Here is a 23298-nt window from a genome sequence, read left to right as displayed (position 1 = left end):
AAAAAAAAAAAAAAAAAAGAACGAGATTGCTATGGCTTCTCCCTACTCTAGAAATCTAGGACTCACTCCTACAATGACATCTGCCCTTCCATAAGGTACATATACACAGCATGCACACTACTGGAGTGTAAGTCATGGAGAAATTAGTACCAGATAGTACCTAATACTAGGTCAAAGTGCTTTTACTTGGCACCCTAGAATAATACAATTTCCTTTCAGTGAAATGCACATTATTTCTCAGGCTACATCATCTTACATTTCTATAATCCTTTTCCTTTTCCATCTTCCAAATGCTTTCAGAAACATTATGCCAGTAATTCTTTTCATAACCCTGAGGTAAGCAAAGAAGTAGTATTGTTCTTTTTTTTTTCTAAAAGGGAAGTTGAAGTTCATAGGCATAACAAGGTTATAAAAGCATTTTCCTTAGATGCCTCAAGCTTGTTCTGGTTTCTGATTTTATGCTACAATTCAAGTTCCTACCCTCTCTCAGTGTTAAGAGCCACTGAGACAGACAATTCTCTAGTTCTACCTCAAGAGATTTAGTTGTTACACCGTATTGTAAGGCAAATAATATTTGCAGAAATAATTTCATAGATATATACATAAAGACAAAATATATGATCAAATATTTTTTTACATTTAACAGTTTTGCAAGGATATGCCACCAAAACTCAGGTGTCTTTTCTTTGGTCTTCCTGCCTCTGAATGAATATTTATCAACTTTATAATCTTGTCAATTGAAACATTACTGTTTAATAATGCAACTTAGACTTTGTGAGAATTCAGACTCTATTAATTTTACACACTCCACATAATTTAAGGTGTTCCTCTTAAAATTGATCTGAAATTAAGTAGAAATAGCTCTTGAAAAATGGTCTTGCTGCCAACTGAGGTAATTTTAAAACTAAGATGGACAGTGAAGAAAATGTTTCATTCAACAAAGCAAATTCTTAAAGCAAATCCAAGAAATATTTTAAGTAAAATATGAAATATATGCTCAATTTTAAAACTCTAGTAAAACTATCTGTATGTGAAAACATCTACTTTAAAAAAGACACTTATGTGAGTCAACTCTAAAAGCTTATATGACTAAAAAAATTAATTGATTCCCATAATATTTAAGAATTGGGGCTTTATTTTAACTTTAATCTTAAAGACCATCTTTTATGTAGTGAAAGTAAAAGTCACTTTCATCATTACTTCCATGAGCTATAAAGCAAGACAGTCCTGATAGCGTGTTATGCAATTCAATTTACTCTTACATCCTGTAAACAAAAGAGTTCCCAAACATACTAAAAGACAAATTTGAAATGAGAATTGCTCTGACAGACTGCACATGGGAGTACATCAAATCTTATCCTATTTCTGTATAAAACCTCTTTTCCAGGCTTGGAAAATCCAGGAATACTCAGGAAATCTCAAAGATGGTACAATTTCTATTTCTGAATAAAAAGCAAGCATCACTGTTGATACTCTGAGCATACCACACTGTAGCTGATATCATAAACTAGCAACAATTTCCAGACAGTCTCTCAAATCAAGCACTAATTGATTTGAGTTAATTCACAAGGATAACCTGAAATGACAGATGAATTTCAGCTTGAGGATAAGTTTAGAAGACATTTCTTGACATGTCATTTATTCATTCTGTCAGACCAGGCAAGAATATTTCTTATAATTCAAGAACGATCTCCATATATTTTAAATTTCTGATCTCTTAACTATTCATACTTTAGAATGTTTCCTTCATGCTCCTGAAGCTGACAGATAGACTGAGAACGTGATACATGGGTACTGCCTCCATTTTATCTGTGCTGAATACTTATGCCATTCCATTTCATAAAGCCAATTATTTACAGGAGCTGTAACTATCTCTAATTGATGAAAATTAGGAATCTTTCATCTAGATTACTGTAGAAAGTTAAAATATAACTTTATTCACCATTTTTCAAAGGGAATAAGACTTGACAATGTTTAAATTAAAACCCACTGTTTCTAAGTGTCAGACAAATGGCATTTCTAAGCATGTCTGTGTTCTTCACTAATCACTTAAGAATACAAATACCACTTTGTTATAATCATATATTTTCAACTTGTCAGCATGCAAATTCTACCATTATAAAAATACACGTTTACAAAGACAACCCACTTTTACCTAATCAAAATACTTTTTTACCTTTTCATCCCATATAGAAATATATCCAAGTATATTGTCAAGAATTCAAATAAATCTTAACTAAACATGAAATTAAAAAGAAATGCTTACCATCATTTTCTAGAACTATTACACTTACCTTAAAATTAGTAATATGAGTCTTACCTTTTTCTGGACTTAAGTTTTTATACACTTCAAAGTCTGCCATTAAATTTAATAATGCTACACATTATTGGCTAGAGCAGTAAAATTTCTCTAAAGGCAAAGCCTTTTTCTCATACACGTCTCCAAAAAGGGGAAGGGGGAAGGCAAAGAAATCCTTAGCAGCCCCCAGAACTTGGCTCATGCTTCCTTTTATAGCATGATGAGATCTTCACAATTCCGGCTTTATAGTGTGGAGAAAATAAATCCATGAGATGTGATTACAGAACTTTGTCCCAAAGTGAAAAGCACAGCCAGATAAGCACACTGGAAGCATCTGCTCAGGACTGCTGCTGTTGTGGGAATGCAGACGCTGTGGCTACTTTGGGTATGAGACTTGCATGCTAGTGCAGCACTCAGAGCCCTCAAGGCATTATGCACATTTATGTCTGGGAAGAGTGGATCTTTAACCATCAAAGAAACCTTCCTCACCTACCGAGGTCACTGAGAGATACTGATTACCATAGGAATGACGCAGGCTGAATGCAAAAGCTGAACAAGCACACACACTGAGACACACAGAGGCACACGTGCTCTCAGAAGCAAACATCGCTCCATCAGAGGCAAACAAGACCCATTAAGAAATTAGCTATGTTTGGTCCTCTGCACTATGGGCTACTTTTGTGGCAGTCAGGTTAAGTGCATATTTATTCAAAGTGTTACAGCTTTTCCTTGTTCTCTGTCCTTATTCCACACACAAACATAGCAATGATCACAGAAAAGTCTGGAATGTTTCCAATTTAGAAGGAAATGAGGTTACAGTTTCAAAATGCTTAAGCAGTGAAGGCTATTTCTGGGAGAAAAAAAAAATTACAGGTCTGTGAACAAGGTAAATAGCAAGAATTGGTCTGAAAAAGTCCACTTTTAGTGAATGAACCAGCATATTATTATAGCACAGTTTTCCCTGAAGTCTATAAAAGCACTATTTGCAAGTCTAATCAACTTCTTTAAAGAGATAGGTAGAGACACTCAGGTATCTCACCCACAACTCGCTGTTGTCTCGCATATAAACATTGTAACTAGGTCTCTCCATTCTGAGCATCAACTCCCTTACTCCCAGAAATCAATTCCTAAATAGCAAACCTTACTGACATTTTCTTTTCCTCAACTTCAACCGACCCCCACCCACCTTTGCCCCTTGGAACTCTCAGCATCTCCCATTCCGCTCAGCCTAGTGTCAGCCCCTTTACTCCATTCCTATCAGAGCCACCCCACCCAGAATGTTAGCTCATCTCTTGACTCCAAGGTACAAACTCTACCCTAATCCCTACTCACGGGTTCTGCAAACCGCATACCACATTCCCCAGTTTCCAAACTCCACTATTTACTCTTAAATACTTCTGAGAAATTTGAATGTCAAAAGTGTCTGCACACAATTAGAACAGCTTTCTGGCAAGACTGAATCTACATAACATTTATACACAGCTGTACAAGGTAGCCATTAGGTCCTTAGAAATCTGCCAGAGTGGCATACACAACCATACAAAATAACTCTTAGAAATCTATCTGCTTAGGTTCAAAACCTCTAGCTGGCACCAACTAGCTATGTAGCTAGAAGAGTTACTCAATTCTCTGCTTTTTGGTTTCTTTATTTCTACAATGGATATACTAATAGGACTACTTCAAAATGTTATTGCAAGAATTAGTATGCATAAGATGCTTGTAATCATAACATTATATATCATCATCATTAGTATTATTAGTCTTGAGATTCTTTACAACCACCCAGAAAAGCAGTGATAAACTAACCAGTGGTTTGGGCACAGAGTGGCACCCCAAAATTAAGAGTTATCTCTGACACAGTCACTCCTGTTAAATAATGAAAATGTTTACTTTCTCCCAGGCAAACTTGTATGAAAAGACAATAGTGTTTCCATTACACAAAATGAGTATCAAGAAATGAATTTCTAGTTCTTTTGGCTGCCCAGAATCATAGATGTCCAGAAAGCCACAGGTATCTTTGAGTTAATCTCCCACTCAGTCCAAGTAAGAGATGGAACCAAAGTTCTCCCAAGGAAGGTTTGGAAGACATTCCTTCCAAAGATGCTGTATCAAATCCAATTCTGAGGTTCCACTGCAAGGGAGGATCAGCAGATCATCCCCTCTCTTCCAGCCCTTGAAGCATCCCCAGCTCCTCCCTGAAAAGCTGTCGTACAGGATTGGACATAGAGCTCTACAGCACAACACAAGGCAGGATTATACCTGAGGGGTCTCATACACTTCTGAAGACCAAATCACTCACGCATCTGGGTGAGCACTCAGTGCTTTCACAAAGGAAATCACCAAGGCCCATGAGTATGCGTTTGACCACAAAAGGGCACCCATGTGTTTTTGAGACCCAGAAATAACTACTCTGTATTACATATTTAATCCTTCAGCAGCAATAATCTACCCAGCCCATTAAGAGACTCATAAAACTTAAACACCTAAGGTCAGCAGGGGCATAGCTCCTAATAACCACCTCTCCCCAATCACTTTCCAGTATTCTCCCAACAGAAGATTTTATAGAACATCAAGACGAAGCCAACAAGCTTTGAGTAGTGGTGCTTCTTCCGGAAAACCACTTCCATACCCAGACAGCCTCAGAATTTAAACTTCTGAACTGGAATCCTCATTTGAAAAGTTTGAGCTTTTCCAGATTGGTTCTAGCACAGTGTTTAACGTGTAGTAAGTACCTTACAGACCCTTAATAGCCTCCTCTATCTTTAATCATTAGACCTAAGACAGAATCATTTTTACCAATCAGGTGAGAGAGAAAAGTATATTTGAGTTTGATTTTAAATTTACAATGAATGAAGGATTTTAAAGCCAGTCTGACAGCATTTTCCTCATCTTTTACACCTGAATTCTCTTTCTGATTTCTCAAGGAAACATCACAGAGGAGAAAAAAACAAAAAAAAACAACAACAACGAAAAGAGCTTTGAAAGCGAACAGATCAAAGCATAAGTCCTGGACTTTTCCCTAACTCACTGCCATGTTGGGGAAGCAATGGGTGAGGATAATTTTGAATTTCAGGTAAACAACAAGTAACTTTTTAGTGTAAGTATGTCCCACGTAATATTTCCTGTATTATTTGTTAAATATAACAACCCTCGTGAAGGGGCCTCTCTAAGCTTCTAAGAGTAAATATCATCTAGGAATTGTAGCATATTTCTGAGGAGTAAATGAGCCAGTAGAGGGTCCTAGCCCTAGTGTCTGAACAAGTAAAGAGTCAATAAATAGAAGCTAAGTCAGCAAGTGAATGGCCAACTCAATCACTGGTTTGGCATAACTTCAATCAAGTCACAAATTAAAAAGGTCTGTACTACACTCCCCTCTCAACCTTACCATTGAAAAACTCCGAACTGAGGTGAAAATGTAGACTATATCAGCCCCTGGGACTCCCAGGTCCAACTAGAAAACTTAACACAAATGTGGCAGCTATGTCACTACCTGAGGTGACTCTTATGGAAGCTACCACTCATTGAGCACTTCTACAAAAGTATCATCTTCTCACAGCTTCATAAAAATCCTCAAGAAGATATATCAGGGTTAATATTTTAAAGGCAAGACTGATGTTCATGTCAGACAAGGTGTCCAAGATCACAAAGTTCTGATGGAAACACAATTCACACCAAGCTGACATGACAGCCAGGCTCTTCCCACCAGTTCCATGCATCAGGTCATGGGAACCATCTATAATGTTCTGTGCCCAACTTCAGAATTCCTCTTATTTTTCTCAGTTGAATAATATCCCCTTATAAAGCTAAAAGTTGTTAGAGTCTCTGGCACTAAAAAAAAAAGATATTTATAAGAAAAACAGTCTATAAAACTGTAACTCCAAATTATTCACTCAATTTTTAAAGCATCAGCACAGTTTTCATCATAAGATACAAGGTAATACAAAAGCTAGTGTAAGGCAATCACTCAACTAGTCTCTGGGTCATGCCCAGCTTCACTCTCCTAAGGCTGTCCTCTGGCTCTCTGCTGAAAATGTTAAGTAGAGAGGTGAAGGATGGATTTCACAGGAAACTGCACACTCTGGTGGTAGACTAAATTGGGGGCATAAATTATAATACGTTTAATGAAAAGTTAGCAGGCAAGATGCTGCAAGACTTATAAAAATGATCACACTAAATTTAGTCAATAATCATTACAACTGAAATAGAATGATTTCAGAAATAATCAGATAAAAATCTGGTATTTGTTTTAAAAATAACTAAATAAGTAAATATATGCCTATAAATAAGGAAAAGAGTAAATAAAATACACATGTGCACTTTGGAATACTATCTAACCATTAACCATGATTGTAAGACACTGCAGGAGAATATTTGACATACCCAGTTAAAAAGGAAGACACAAACTATATATGCAACATCATTTTAATTATGTACATGTGTATACATACATAGAATAAATATTATAAAACTATAGGAAAGGGGTTATTAGTGATTATCTCTAAGTATTTTATTTTCTTTATATTTTACCATACAGTATTTTAATGTTTTAGAATGAGCACTATTACTTTTATATTTAAAAACTACTTTTTAAAAAGTATTGCCAGTTTAGTACTACTCAGCTAGAAAGAAGACGACCTCTTCCCACTGGTGCTCTGTAATGATGGCGAGCTCGCTGAGAATTGCCAAGTCTTCTGAAACTCGTACTATGTTCCAGACACTGTTCCTTACCTTGTACATACCTTATTTCATGCTTACAATACACTTATGAGGGAGTTAGGTACAATCTTTTCCATGGTTTCAGTTGTGAAACTGAGACAGAGAGAGATGAGCTTGAATCCTTGGCTTTGAATCCCACACTCTGGCCGTGGAGTCAAGGATCCTCACCAATCAAAGCAGTGCTATGGTTTGGACCTCACTGTCCCCCAGAGGCCTGGGTGTGGAAGCTTTGGTCATCAGCCTACAGTGCTACTAGAAGGTGGTGGGGCCATGAGGAAGGAGACCTAGTGAGAGGAATTCCGGTCACTAGAGGCCTGTCCTCCAAGAACATGCTGGGACCCTGGCCTCTCCTCTCTCTGTTTTGCTCCCTGGTCCCCATGAGCTACGCAGCTTCCTCCACCGTGTGCTTCCATCATGATGTTCTGTCTCACCACAAGCCCAAAACAACAGGCAAATCAACATGGACTGAAAACTCCAAACTGTGAGCCAAAATAAACCTTCCGTGAACTGCACACGAATCCACAAGTTCTCAATATAAATTATATAACTATATAGCTACACAAACGCATGAAACCACAGTAGCATCTTCCAATATATGCACAAACCCATAGAGCTAGATGCAGAGAAATCCCCAAGTGGACGTTCCTGGAGATATTCCCAGGATAAGTAAGCACATTTCCTTCCATAAAACATGGGCACCTACCACTGAATTAGCATTCTGTCTGAACTCCTTTGCTTAGTCCCTAGAATGATGTTTCAGATTATTGCAGGGACACCAGTCACCAATCCTTCGGCAAACCCTCTAAGCACTCACGGCTATCTGTAATAATGAGCTGCCCTGAGTAATATCTAGTTATGAAGCAGCAGACAGTATCATCCCATTCCTCAGCCTGTGCATAACACACAGTTAAAGAAAGAAAAAAAAAGAGCTAACTGAAAGGTTAGCAGCTTTAGCCGCTAAGTGACTATGAATAATCCATGGGATAGACTGGAAATCTGCTCTCAGTTTATATTTAACAATGGACTCAACTCCCTAGATTAAAGCTATAGCCATTGCAAACTTGGAAATGGATGAAAGAGAGTAGGGATTATATATCACCAAGTCAAGGAAGACCAGCACAGTAGAAAGCTTTGTCCTTTTAAGGAAATCACTATTAGATGAAGCTCAGAATTCCCTGTCAGGCCATCCCAGAAAATTGCTAGAATTTTTGGATTAAGCCCTAAGGAACAAATGAAATACTACTATGAGCTCATTTTCAAAGAAAAAGTTAAGGTGTTTCACAAGCAAAAGTACATGCAATATACCTAAGTGCTCAGCAACAGAAAGAACTGTCATCTTGCCACTCCTGCCTGGTGCTTCTATGCCAGTCTTTACAAGTTCCTGTCAGGAACACGGCCATCAAATGAACTTGGTCACATCTATATGAAGAAATCATCTTCCTATCACAGGCAAGGAAGCTAAGCCTCAGGAATTCTCCACAACTTGCCCATAAAAACAAGTAACTTGGAGGAGAATTATCTGAAACTGGGGCTTCTAATTTAATCTGAGTGTTCTTTCCCAATGCATAGTTACCATACAGACTGCCAGGAGCAATTAATAGCTACATAACAAAACAACACAGGATGGCCAGACACTTCGAGTTGTAAAACCCAGTATTACCACCAAAAGTTCAGCTGAAAGCAAATGAAGACCTGAAGGTTTCCAATCACTGCCTGCTAAACAAAGACTGAAAATGGCTAAAGTGGGGGTCTGTATACACAGCAGGTTCATCAATGCTGTTTTATCATTGGAGAGATGTAACTGTGTATACAAGTGTCATAGAACATGTCCTGTGGATCACATATCCTTGTCAAATAAACCATTTTGGACTCCTCCTACATTAAAAGCCGACATGCATCAGTGGACAGTAATTGCTACACAATTTTAAGCATCTGAATCCCCAAACAGAGCATTATCCATATTTAATTTTGCTATGTTTCACAGCACAAAGATGAGCCAATCTTCAGCCCAAGTGTCTTTTTGAAATGATGTCCCAGTGATGATTTATTGATCCTCTCCTTCAAGATGCTTGACTTTGAAATAAACTTTTTCATTATTTGTTTGAAAGATTTGACTGTTTATCACTCATGTCAGTTTGATTTTATAGGTTAGCATAAAAATTTACAGGCACATCACTGTCAATGATGAAGGCATCAACATAATTCAACATAAGGTCCTGGGTAGGCTCAGCATCTGATTTCAGCTTGAGCAAACCATGAAAATAACTGAAACCTGACTGGCAAGATTTTACTCACAGGTCCTGTAAGAAACCCAGCAGCTTACAGCCAGTAAACACAGAAGGCACTTGAACTGCCCCTGGAGAAGACTCAAGAAATGTGAAAATTTGATTGATATCTGGGGTTTGTGAACTCATATTCAGGTATAAAAAAGTACTCATACTTTGTAAATCAGGATCTATTGGTTGGATAACTTTCATCAGTTCTCATCAGTGTTAATTATAGCAGTAAGAGAGGGGAATTAACCAGAGATAGGGAGGCACATGGGACTCTCTAATGATTGTTGACAATGACATATAAAATAAATATCTAACCTCAGGGCTGAAACTTTCTTTAGAGTCTCAAAGCTTAAGTAGTTACTCATTCAAACCTTCCCCCATAACACTCAGGAAGCAATTTTCCCCTGAATAGAGAAGCCCCTCTTCCTCCCTTTTGGGAAGGAGCTGGACAATGGAGTGTAAAAGTCCAGAATATCCATTTTGTGCTTGTATCCTCCAGATCTCTAGCTAAAGGAAGACTGTTTGCTTGCACAATAACCACATTTGAACATATCAGATAAGTTATAATAGGACATTTTAACATGCCTTAATCCGACATCTCTGAGCTTAATAAAAGGTAAATGATGCTATCTGCCCAGATATGTCTTGGTTTAGTCAGTCAAATAAGAATTGTATTATGTTCATTCAAACAGAAGATACTTGAGGTCATCATAATGCGAACCCCTATGTCTCATAATACTGATAACACAGATAAATACTCATCTGTGCATGTTCAGACTGGTCCCTAATGAATGAAAACATGAAATTAACCATTGTGGAGAGGGGAGATTCTAGGTTATTTAACAACCTCCCCTCTCAATAAAGCTCTACTTAGTATGAAAGGAGTTGGAAGCAGCCCAGATCCCCTTCGTACAAAGTCAATACCCATAAAAGTCCAGGCCCAAGAGATAGTGACTACAACTATGGAAAATCTCTCCAGGTCCTCCAAAGCAAAGGCCTAACTGAGGAAGGACTAACTCCTGTTTCAGAGCAATGAGGTCCCTCCAAACCTAGCAGATTTCAGGGCTTTCTCCCCTGTGCAGCAAACGAAAGATGCTCTTGAGAAGAGTAGAGGTCATCAAGGGACCACAGACATCTGTAGGACTAGAAGACAGATGTGCTCCTCTCAAAATCAAATCCCACAGGAGGCTGAGACAGGAGGATTGCCATTAAATCCAAGGCCTACATGGTGAATTCAAGGCCAGACTGAACTGCATTGCAAGACCCTGTCTCAAAAAACAAAACAACAACAACAACAAAAATCCAATCCCATTCAGTCTAGAGAGGATAGTGAAAAACACAGCAGGACATGATGGCACATGCCTGTGATCCCAGCACACAGGGAGGCCGAGAAAGGACAATTGCAAGTTCAAACCGAGCCAAGGCAATCTGGCAACTTAGCAAGACCCTGTCTCAAAAATATGATGTTTATTAAAAGGTTGAAGATGTTGCTCAGTATGAAGGCCTTAGGTTCAATTCCCAGTACAAAAGAAAGAAAAAAATCTAATAACAAGCTATGACCTCTAGAGGAAGAATGTCCTTAAATGAAATAGGCAGAGAGACATCAGCCCCTCAAGAAAATGAAGAAAAGAGATTGTACTGACTCTTCTGGTCACAACTGTCAAGATGTCATATCTCACAGTGCTACTTCAACTGTCTACATTTCTAACTTAAATTACTCCACAGAAATGAAAAATCAGCTTCTTTCTCTCATTGATAAAATAATAGGTGGCTGTTCTCCACGGCTTCAGTAGCACATTTTCACACGTTGATGCCTTTTGCAGTGTCTCCTCTAAATCAAATCACTTCTTTTGCTTTTCTCTTGATATTATATTATTTTCCCCTTGACAGCCCTGATTTATTCGTTTTTTTTCTTCTGCCTAAAAGAATCCTAACATGAGGAAAGGAAACAGTAACATGGAGGACCGTAGTGTAAATCCTGAGATCAGGATGCTGAATGCCTTATTGCTGATGTTTTCCCAGGGCCTACGAGGGATCAAAAAAGCACTGAACACCAGGAAGGTCTGAGATCAGGAAGACCCACCTGAACTCAGAAACTCAGATTCCACACAGTTACCTAACTCCCAGGTAACTTCTTTACCTTGGGAATATAGAAGGACTTAGACCCCAGAGGATAACCGGGGGACTTCAAAAGCTGGGTGCAGGAATAGCTGTGCTGGGATTGTGGAACACGTAAGGGTAAGTAAGGGAATGATTACTGGTAGTCTTCTCTATAAACCAGGAAGGAGATTCAGATGGAGGCTACTCATTGACAGTTCCCTTAAGATAGACATGACTCATTGTTAAATTTTTCCAAATGGCCTTCTAGTTAATAATTCAGCACAGAGATTTACAACAGAGAGAGCCTATGCCATCAAGAGAAGGTAGAAATCCTTAGGAAAAAAAGAAAAGACAGGTCAGTTCCAACTCTAGAAATAATTAAACACAGTGGAGGAAGAGTTAAAGAGCATGGTGTTCTTGGAGGTGATGTGACACCATCCAATTTTGAATCAAAAAGAACTGAGTTCAAATTTTGGTTTCACCAGAGAATGTCTCAGTTTCTTTATTCACAACAACTCCTTCAAGAACATATTCAAAAGTTCTGAGCCCAAAGAATATCAAGATAGCAACAGCAAAGCATTAAAGCAAACAGAGGGTCCTTCTAAGGCCACACGCGTGTGAAGCCTTAAGAACTTGGTAGGATTTATGAAGCCTTAATATTAATTCTACATTTGTTGCTTTTGTTCTCCTAGGCCTCTTTCCATGTAGGCACCAGTTAATAAATTAAAAAACTTTGAAAGAAAAATTAAGGGGCTTTACTGATGTTAAATTTATTTACATAGATAGCTGCACCATGATTACAAAAGATCACTGTTCCAAGGAAGACACACTGAGGTGTTTCATAGCAAAGAGCCAGAAGATATGCAATTTATTCTCAAATGATTAAAAAAAAAGTGTGTGTTTGTGTATGTGTGTGTGCACACAAGCATGTGTATGTGTATGGAAAGAGGATATACAAGTACACAATGATCAAAACAATTGGGTAAACGTTATCTAACATGAAGGTCCTGTGTGAGCCTAGAGGACAGAAAAGGGAAGGAAGAAGAGAGCAGTAGAGGCAAAACTGTAAGATCTTTACAGAGAAGCCATTTCCAGTTGGCTAACTGCTAAACCCTCAGCAAGAACCTAGGTCAAAAAATATTTATGAAGAAGAAAGGAGCAACATCCCTTGTTCCAACTAAGGGTATAAGGACCTAGGCTAGGGATTGATGACTGATGATTACACCAGCACCTGGAAGTCAGCAATCTGCTTGGTTGAGAAAGAGACCAAGAAGTCAAGTTGTGAATGTGGGCTCATGGCACAGCATGATACAGATAATGGACTGCACCCACAGTCCCCAGGGACCTGGTCTTTACCATGTGCTAATAGTTAAACTGGACTCATCTTAGGCCCAGCTTTTAACCTGTCCAGAATTGGGGCTCTCACTGATAAAAAAGTAGGAAGTCACTGATTCATTCCCTAAATACTTACTGGGTATCCCTCATATGCCAGGCCCTAAAATCATGTTCTCTGTTCACAAGAGCTTTCATTCTAGAAGGGAACTCCAAAAATGGATACTGTAAATAACCTGAGGTCTCTTTCAGTCTGAAAATTCTATATAAAAACTTTGGGGATTGTTATTAGAAAAACAAGTATGAGTATTATAACCACTCTAACATTGTCAGAGCAAATGCTTACTCTCTTAGAGGTGAAAGTATATTCAAGATGCTTTAAATTTCATAGCTTTAAAAAATCTGTATACACAGAGCAGTGAAATGCTTGAGAGCAATATATAATAAGCCTCTGCCAATAATTAAATTGATTTTACTTCCAAAATTCCTGCTCACTGATGTTGTTCAAGTAGTAAGAATTTTAAAAGCTTAACAAAGCTAGGAAATACATTAGAAAATACTTTTTAAAGCAATAAATTTATCAATGAGAGAAATAACTTTGAAGTGTAGATTAATGATTAATATTAAAACATCAAAAGTATTTTAATTTTCTGCTTCATTAGTCTCCCTCATTCACATTAAACTAGCAGAAAATGATTATGAAGGCTAATTTTGTTAAAGACCTTGGAGAAAAGAGAAAAGAATTTCTTCCATGAATACTAAGATAATAAAATAGAAACCCAATAATAACATTTTACCACTTTATATAAATTAATCTAATTTAGAAACAATTTAGTACTGTGATTTATGCAGAACTTGTTCTCTAACCAAGAAAAAAATTATATTACTAATATCACAAATATGGTACCTATGGTTTCTAGACATTAATGTCTGCGCCGATTTATACAATTTAGGAGAAATGATAAGGGAGAAGAGATCACAAATATAATTAGAGATCAAAATAAGAAACATATCAGAATATTATCTCCCACATGGATTCTCAGGGGCTCATGCAAGAAGACAAACCTATGAAAGAAGGTCCCAAACACAGGTTAAAAGTTGAGAAGTTAAGATCGAGTATTTATCCTTTTTTTAAAAACCCTCCTGTCACTGGCTGACATAATTAACAAGGATCTAGACGCTCCTATCAACATTCTGGCAGACACATGGAGGGTCTGATTTAACTGTTAACTTCCACAGAGGCCATTTATCTGTGGTTTTACAGAGCAGCAACTTTAAAACTTGTCTCCCAAGAAATGAAAAAATGTTCTAAAAGTCCTTTGGATTTATGGAGTCAAAACTTTACCAGAAAATAAACTGTCATATAGTGAAATTGTTGCTGATCTAAATGCTACATGGATTAGGTTACTCTATTTGTAAAGTTCAACACCTGGTCCCCACAGAGAGTTAATGGTCTTTTGTTAACTATGAAGACACACTCACATAAAAAGTCAGTTGAATGCAACCAGGCAGGGAGAGCCCAGGCTCTCAGAGCCCTGGTGCCCTCAGTGACGGGAAGCCAGAGCCAGTGCCTAGGACCCACATGCCTCCAACAGCTCCACAAGCAGCATCTCCATACTCACTGAGTCAGTACACAGAGTGCTTGAAACACTTCCACGCAAAAAAATTACTTAAGTCACAATGCTCTGGCATCACAACGAGCTCACCATTTCTGATAATCAGAAAATGCAGAGATGTGCAAATTTATCCCACAGAAAATCCACTTAGCTCTCAGATCACAGAAGTCAGTTGAGATGAAATGGCAAAATGCTAGCTTCAGTATTAATCCTGCCACCGACTGGTTGGTATCAATATGCCCCAGTCAATTACTTCTCATCTATAAAAAGAAAGTGATTTTAGTCAAAGGACAAGGAGTAACAGCACATTGAAAAGCAAAGGTTTTGTGAGGAAGAGGAAAAGAATGCACAAATGTGTACAGTTTCTAGGGTAATGTTTTCAGAGATTTCACAAATGTGAAAGCCCAGGTATGGGTTTTGTGTAAAATCCCTTATCAATGGCTTCTCAAGTCCTGGATGGTTCCAATGTGCTATGCATCATTGCAAATCAGGGTACTACTTCTTTCCTTAACTGTGTCTTCTTATGTTTTAAACATAGAGGTTCCTGTTTTTAAGCCCATACTATAAAGAAAATTACCTAGGCACTTTTAGCCCTCAACTCTCCTACTTAGGAATCTAAGCATCGAAACACAGTTCAGGGTCTTTGTCATTAGCTGTACACCTCACATTTCATATGGTGGAAAGAGTTCCCTTCCAGTCCATCTTCCTCCTGTTCCCTGGAGAACAGGGACTAATACACCTCACTCAGGATAATTTACACTCAAGCGCGATAGGTCTCACAGAGCAATGCAGCTCAAAATCTCTGTGGATCCTGTTGAGATACAGATTCCAATCAAAGAGGTTCCAGAAGAGCCAAGAGTCTGTATTTCTAACATGCTCCCAGGGACCTGTCCAGTAGACACCACACCCCTGGTTCCCAGCTCCCCCACCCCAACTCAGTGTCAAGGCAATTCACCATAGTGCCCTTTCTGCAGAGTTTCTAGCAGCATCTAAAGCGTCTAACTAACCTCACTTCCTAGGTGCTTTAAAAGAGATAAATCTAGGTAATACAGAATCATGTCACAATAGTAGAAAAACACTGGATTTTAGAGTCTGACAAGTCTGGATTTAACACTATAGTCTAACAATGTGACTTGTGACAAACTGTTTACCTTTATTCTATAGCAGTCAGCATTGCCAATTCTAATAACAACCTTGATTTGGCATTGACGTAACACCTTCCAAAGGTGCGCCAAGAATATTCAATACAGCATCATCCACTGACTCCTTTCAACAAGACCTAAATTGATTTATCCTAACATCAGCCCCAAACTCCTCTTTTTGTCCCCTATAAGATCCTATATGCAAAAAATGATATATTATGCGAAGCAAGAGTGATCCTAAGATAAGACTTCTGAGACTTCTAGAGATAAGATAGGACTATTAACTTCAAGGAATAACTGGGACCCCGAGCATCAGTTTTCTAATGTGTAGCCTGATGCAAGTATACAAAATGGCTATAAGAGCTGTGTCTCTGGTTTTCCAAAGTGGATAAATAATTCCCATAAAACTAGAGATTGCATCTGATATACTCCAAATGATGGCACTGTTCACTTCATTCCTGCATTTCATATTTATTTCTGTATCAGTTATCCCGCTGTGAACAGTGTCACCCCAATGCAAATTAATCAAAACACTATTTTTAAAAAACACTAAAAAAATGGCAACAAAGTTTTTATAGATCCTACACTTACACTTTTCAGATAGGTGTTTATCTCTCAGAGCAATTTTGCTATCTGCAAATCAATATTGTACTCTCATATTGCCTAAGGTTCTTAGATGAAAGGCCTAAGAACTGACCATTTTTGCTTATTTGTAAAGATGAAATAAAAGTGCATCTTCTTAACTTTTAAAGAAGCCCTGTGCAGTTTGTTTGTTCTCTTCATGTACGACCAGGTCTTCTTTCCTCCTCTCTTAAAGAGACAACAGGTGCTTCTGTTTGAATTCAGGCCTCCTCTACACCTATTCTATGCTGCTGCTGGTAAGAATTACCTCACAGACAATGTCCACTTCTGCAAGTGGAAATTTTCAGAGACAGCCGCAGAGAATTTTAAAAGCACACACAATACTGGAATCAAGCAACTTTTACTAATCGTGCTATTTTAAGAAGAGAAATCTCCAAATTCAGAATTGAATGAAATACATATCCACATAACCAACATGGAAAGTCTAGAAAGTATTAATAAATTTTAAAAACCTAAGCAATTCTTCCATAAATAGACTTATCCTCATTCATTCCAAGGCATTATATAATTTCAATAATCTTTCGAAGATACACTTGGATTTTCAGAAGTGATCTTGTTTTCCTTTTCAATTTCAGGAGAGATGGTTTAGGGGACTTCTTTTATGAATTCTCAGGCAAAAGCCTGAATGAAAGAAAAAAGGATGGTAGCCAGAGGACCAAGCAGTCCTCAGAAAAAGGTTAAAGACCAAACCCAATTGTGTAAAACTAATGAAACACTAGATGGATCTTATTTACCATATTAAATAAAATGAGAAAATTAATTCAGTGTTATTTTGGTGAGCACCTACTACAAGAAATGCATAGTACTATGTGCTGGAAAGAGAAGTCAGGACAGTCTTTGATCTGACTGGGTACTAGGGGTAGGAGACAAAGATTAAACTACCTGTTACACAATTGTTTGTTACAATAACAATATGCAATAGGCAGCAACACAGGATTACAGAAGAATATCACCCACAGCCTAATCTGGTCTAGAAAGTCAGAAAAGACTTCTCTATAGAAAGGATTTTTACTGTAAGACCCCAAAAATAAACTGAAAGTTGACTAAGTGAAGAAGGGCTGGCTTCATGGGCAAGGGCTGCAAAGGCCAGTGGAGATGGGGTGCAAGGCAAGATAAGGCTGGAAGACAAACAGGCACCAAAAAGGAAGGAGGGAGTTCTGCTGTAGATATGTTGAGTCCAAGGACCTGAAGGACCTCAGTGGAGCCAGTAGGTGGTGTTGGGCGTGTGGGTATCAAGCCCAGAGGAACTGTCTGCCACAGGAACACGTGCACTGTTGGGGTCACCGGCATCTACGTGGGAGCTGAAAATGTGCACATAGAGGAAACCACTTCACACTAGGCTATGGCCTTTAAATTACAAATCTGGGTACTCCTTTGAAATGAACAGCTTACATTTTGTAAAAACCCCAAACAGAATTGGTGATTGAGCCTTAGAATAAAACATGAGGTCCATTGGAGTGACTTCATTTACACAGTATGAAAGGATAGACTGCAGTTTTTCAGCTTTGTTTTGACAGATGGGAGACAGGAGGTTTTCATGATTACAAATGCAATCACTAATAATTATTGCTATGGCCCAAGAAAAAAATCTGGATCTTTTGTACAACTAAATTAAATAATTACAATGCTCTGGAAGAACCCTGAGCCTACTGATAGAAAGATATTTCATCCTCCTGTCAATCTTTGTGCACACATTAGGAAAATGAGAGAGCAAAGAAAAATTAATTATAATTATGGAAATGTGGCTTAAGGAACAAAGGCTTAAATTTGTAACACAGGTCTAAGGGGAAATAATTCTCATTAAGTAACCACTTAAAACATGAGAAGTCTGCAAATCTGAGGAAAGTTAACTTTATTAAACACATTATTTCTTCTTTCTAATTAAGTAATTAGAAAAAATGGTGTTCCAAGCATAAAGAAATAAAACAATCAAGAGCCTTTCTATTTGGCTGACCTCCCAGTGGCCACAGCTTAAGAAAAAGAACTTGAGAGTCCAATGAAAAAGGCCAGCCAAAGAGCTTTATTCAAAGCAAATTGGCTTGTTTTCGACAATCAGAGCTAAAGCTCTGAATAATGAACTTCATTACTTTCTCGCCTACCTGGGCCACACACCCAGACCTTCAGTTTGCCATTTTGCTGGGTACCCTACAGGGACCTTTCACCCCTTCTATCCTTACAGAAGGTGAATGACCTCACCATAGAGAACATAGTGTGACCAGTTTCCCTTAGTAATAATCTTTTCCCTGAATTTGATTCCCAGTGAGATGAGGCTTATGCTAAGGTATCTCAACACAGATTTTTTTACAGATATCAATCTTTGTTTGGTTCTGATTAATGCACTGCACAACCTTATAAAATGCAAGCACAGATACCTTTAGGGGCCCTAGTCTAAAATACAAGCAAACAAATTCCTGCCGGCAGTGGCTCTAGAGAAGTCCAAGGAGAACTATGAGGGGCTGAGCAGTGAGACTCCATACACATTACACTGCCTGCGTCCCATTATATGGGTCACACCCAAAGTGCCCAGGATGGCAAGGACAGCACCTGATGAGTGAGACAGGAAGTCACATCCCTCCCTCTCAAAGACAAGCAGGGGAAGAACTACAGTTGAATGACTCAGATTTCTTTAGGCGGAGCCTTAAGGGAGCAGCCCCCATAACAATGTGAGAAGTCAACAGTCAATAGGTCTGGGTAGAGGAAGGGTGAACTTCATACCCATCCCATCATCCACAGACCCTGGAAGTCCGCAGAGCTCCATGTGAAACAAAAATGGAGATAAGAGAAAGAGCAAGGAACAGACAGTTGCCTCGGTACCTTGGGGGCAAGGACAGCCATGCACAAGCCAAAGGGAACACAGAAGAGGTGAAGGGAGAGAGTGGGTCCTCTCTAAAGAATCTTGGTGACAGCAAGATCATGGTGGAATTAAAGGTCCATGAATGATGGAACCAGAGAGGGTTTAGAGCTCCACAACATCCGTGACACGTGTGGGTTAGCAGACTTTTGTCCCTGTCTTTCTTCCTTGTATCAAACCTGGCTAGCAAGGCCCTGAATTTCTCATCAGAAGAAGGAGGAGAGCAGGGACAGAAGAAGCTCCCCTTCTTCTCAGCCACCAACACCCAGGTCAGGGGTTAGGGAGAGGTGGGATTTAAATGAGTTTCAGATTAAAGTTTTAAAATGGATCAAACCCTCAAAATCCAAAAGTAGCTACAAAGTTAAGAGTTTAGCCAAGTTAGTACAAAGGAACAGAATGCTTTTTAAAGCACTCATAGAGAAAAATAAAATAATTTCAAATATATACCACACTAAATCAATAATGCCAATCATAAAGGAAAAAAAGAAATGAATTTAAAATTTTAAAATGTAAATAGCATTTCACTGAGGCTTTCACTGAAGTTTCTCATCTCCAAAAACTCAAGGAAGAGCACACACTCCCAAAACATTATAAAACAAGTATGTTTCCTGACAGTTTGTTTTAAAGGTTATAGGCTTTGTTTTCTGATATATAAATATCCACTTCTCTAAAGCCTATATGAATAGCTATGATTTTTCTCAGACAGGTAAAAAAGAAAAGAGTATAAACCTGGTCATTTAATTCACATCAAATTCCCCAAATATCCTCTATTTAAAAGCAGGGTGAGCTGAGGAAGTAAAGAACAAAGCATTTGTTAAAATTTTAGCATTTAGAAATGGGCTTAGAGGTCATTTGCCCTAATCCCAGCAACTTATTGATATGAAAACTGTAGTTGCAGAGAACAAACAATTCATGCAAGAGAATCCACCTGGAGGGAGTCCCCACCAAGCCCACACCTAGACTTTGACTGCACTCTCATTGTGGTGTCTGGTGCAAGACGCACTTGGGCATCACCGTCTCCATGGTGGACTTCAGCGGGGCTGAGCAGGCTTGAGTGGGCTACAGCAGGAATACTTGGCAAAGCTTCCAGAATTACTTCTATTCAAACTTATAAAACCTAAATGACTCGAGTGCATTTTCTCCCTTAAGGTCTATTTTTTTAACAATTCCTCTAGACTTGTCATTGAAATTCTTGCCCTGTAATGTTCCTTCCTCTCCAAGAGTCTAAAGATAATATGGTTTACTTTACTGATGCTCACAAAATGTCAACTGCCAATGCATTAACAGGAATTTTCTATGAATGGAATTTACTGGGAAAAAGGTGTTTATACTTTCCCTGACTGGTACAACTAGGCTTTGACTCAGTAGAGAAACAGCTATGATACTTAACTTCATAAGGACTTATAGGCAAAAAAATTTTTTAAGGGCAGAGTGGTGAGGAAGGGGAAAAACAGAATAGAGAATATACCAATTTCCTAAAATGAATGTAATCATTATGTGTTGCAAACAGTTACTAATAAAAAAATTTGAAAGAAATGTTACACTAATATAAAATCTAATAATAAAATCTGCTTCTAAAGCACACAGGCTGACAAAGTCATAACTTGCTAATAAACTGGCCTAATTAATTGGAACTCAAATATACTTCTGCATACTTTACTCCTGCATAATTGCATCCCCTCTTACTGTTTACCAGGCAAGATCTGCCATTCTTCTCTCTTCTTCTAGTAAGGGTAGATACTCAGTGAAGGGAATCTTCTTTTTCTAATATAATCATATTTATCCTGAAAGCTTGAGGGTCAGTCCTAGCTACTGATTTCTCCCTGGTCAAGAGGAACCCAACTACCCACACAACTATACACACAACACACAAACACATACAACACATAACATACACCACACACAAACATAGCTCCTTAAAGAGAAGTACAATTTTGTTAGTAGAGTGTTCTGGGCTGGCACACTGAAAGTCAGTGACACTAAAGGGCTGTTAACACTGAAAGAGCTGGGCTTTACCACTCTGTCTGTGCTTTCTGTATGAACTGAGGAAGAACCCTCAGCCAATGGTAACCCCTGAAAAAGAGGGCAGATAACAGTGATGGTCAAAAGTGGCTCAGGAATCGGCCCATGTCTGATTTCCATCCTACATGTGGCTAAGAACTCATGTTAGTCAGTGACAAAAGACTATTTTATTAAGGAATAGATGTTTGGACAATCTTATGTGCCCAAGAAATTATACACATTCATTACAAGTACACTGATCACTGCTTTAAGAATCAAGACTAGGGCTGCCGGGGATTTAGCTCAGTGGCTCAGTGGCCTGCCTTGCAAGCACAAGGACCCGAGTTCAATCCCCGGTACCCAAAAAAAAAAAAGGATCAAGACTGGGGGCCGGGGATTTAGCTCAGTGGCTCAGTGGCCTGCCTTGCAAGCACAAGGGCCCGAGTTCAATCCCCGGTACCCAAAAAAAAAAAAGGATCAAGACTGGGGGCCGGGGATTTAGCTCAGTGGTTCCACTGCCTGCCTCGCAAGTGCAAGGACCTCAGTTCGATCCCTGGTACCAAAAAAAAAAAAAGAATCAAGATTATATACCAGATCATGAAAACAAATTGTAATTCTCTATAATCAAGAGAAGTAGCTAAAGAAATAAACAATTTTCAAATCAGAATAATTAAAATCATAAGATATTGAGGCACGGTTTATACCACACAAAATATTCTCTGCTCATTTTTTTTCTCACTCACTTTAGAAGAATAAAAGCCAAGTAGGAGGGAAATCCCAGCAATTAGCTTCTTTGATAGATTCAAATCCCTTTGGATTCAACATGTTCCCCAAACATCTGGGAAAAGGTAGTGAGAAATACAAAAATTTAAGATTCCTAACAGGATTTTCTCATTATTTACCATACAACTAAGTTTAATGCAACCAGCTCATTTCTGTTGGCCAGAAGATATTTCCCAAGTTTTTCCCAAATAGTCCTTTCTGAGTCAGAAATACTAGGAAAATGAAATAACAGATAAAAGTCTGAACAGATGTAGCCAATTTCCAGTGGATTTAATAATCTCTTCTTCTTTGGGTTGTATTATTCTAGATTGTTTCCAATGAGAATATATTGCCTCTATACTCAGAAAATGAGGCTTAGGTTATGCTTTATGACCTATGAGAAGTTAAAATACTACATTTCCATTTTTACTTTTATTGTGGCCCACAGAGTACTCATTTTAATGAGGAACACTGCTTACATCTGTATGTATAAAGAGATTCTTGCTAGCACCTTTGCACATCATCCAAGTCTTCATATTGCAAAATTTCTTTATCTCGTTAATGAGGGGAATTGTTCTTTTCTGTTTATGTTGAAGAGGTTTTGTTTCTTTTTATTTAGATTGATCTGATTCTATAAGGGCACTATCAACATATACAGCCAAGTTAGTATACAAAAAGCATGGTCAAAATGTTCACCTTTTGCACTAGAAGCCTCTCCATGTACCACATTTCCTTGGGCATAAAAGTCCAAAACGATACTCTATGCTATCAGAAATACTTAAAGCTTCTACTGTATTGTAAGTAGATAGAATCATAATTCTAACTGGCTTTGATCCTTTTAATCTTGAGAGGATTTAACATCTCTAAATCCTTTCAGAAGTACACTTGAATAAATAGTAACAGTCCTATTTTAAGTACTCTACTGCCCCCTTGTGTATCGCAAAATACAGTCATTGTAATTCTCAGAAATACTTGGTTCCCTTCTTTTCCCTTCAACCCCGCTTTCTCTCCTTACTTAGAAGTTTTGTTTCTATCTTTTTCCTACTATTCTTTTTTTCCTGAGGGGAATGGGTAAAAAAGAAAAAGCAAGATATATCCTGTACAGGTACAAATTCCCTATGATGAATGTTATCATGATGTATATCTAAAATGTAGCAATAAAAAAGTAAAAAAAAAGAAATACTTCAATGGTATTTCAGAGATTAGAAGTAGAAAGAACCTAAAAAAACCATCAAAACCAACATGCTTATTTTACAGAGAAGTGAGTTACTGGAGAACTTATATAATTTGTTCAAATTTTTATATTGCTAGCTAATAACAGACAAATACTGTTGAATAAAATTTAAATCACTCAGAATATTAATTTTCCCATTAAAGTTAAATGGCAGCCTGGGAGAAAAGAATCAGTAGGGATTCGGAGTCAGGGAAACCTGAATTTGAATTTCAGATCACCACTTCAAAACCTCCGCAAGCCTCAGTTCCTCCATCCATAATATGAGGTTAAAAGTAACTTGTTCCAGGTGGGGTGTTATAGTCCTATAATCCCAGCACAGAGGAGGCT

The 23298-nt window shown here is 38.1% G+C and overlaps 1 protein-coding gene across 4 annotated transcripts in view; it reads right to left on the bottom strand.

Moving 5' to 3' along the window:
• Plch1 (phospholipase C eta 1) overlaps positions 1-23298 on the bottom strand; it is a 257791-nt gene that overhangs the window by 162020 nt on the left and 72473 nt on the right. The window contains exon 1 of one of the 4 annotated variants that reach the window (XM_033759294.1): positions 2321-2729. The exons of the other annotated variants lie outside the window; for them this stretch is intronic. Within the exon in view, the coding sequence (XP_033615185.1) occupies positions 2321-2363 (43 nt within the window). The 5' untranslated portion in view covers positions 2364-2729. Of the gene's footprint in view, positions 1-2320; positions 2730-23298 lie in introns of those variants that run through there. 4 annotated transcript variants of the gene reach the window in all.

This window comes from Fukomys damarensis, unplaced genomic scaffold (assembly GCF_012274545.1).
Source record: "Fukomys damarensis isolate Sample0158 unplaced genomic scaffold, DMR_v1.0_HiC HiC_scaffold_37, whole genome shotgun sequence".
Taxonomy (NCBI): domain Eukaryota; kingdom Metazoa; phylum Chordata; class Mammalia; order Rodentia; family Bathyergidae; genus Fukomys; species Fukomys damarensis.
Note: the sequence above shows the minus strand (reverse complement) of the source record. Positions and strands in the feature narration are given on the sequence as shown.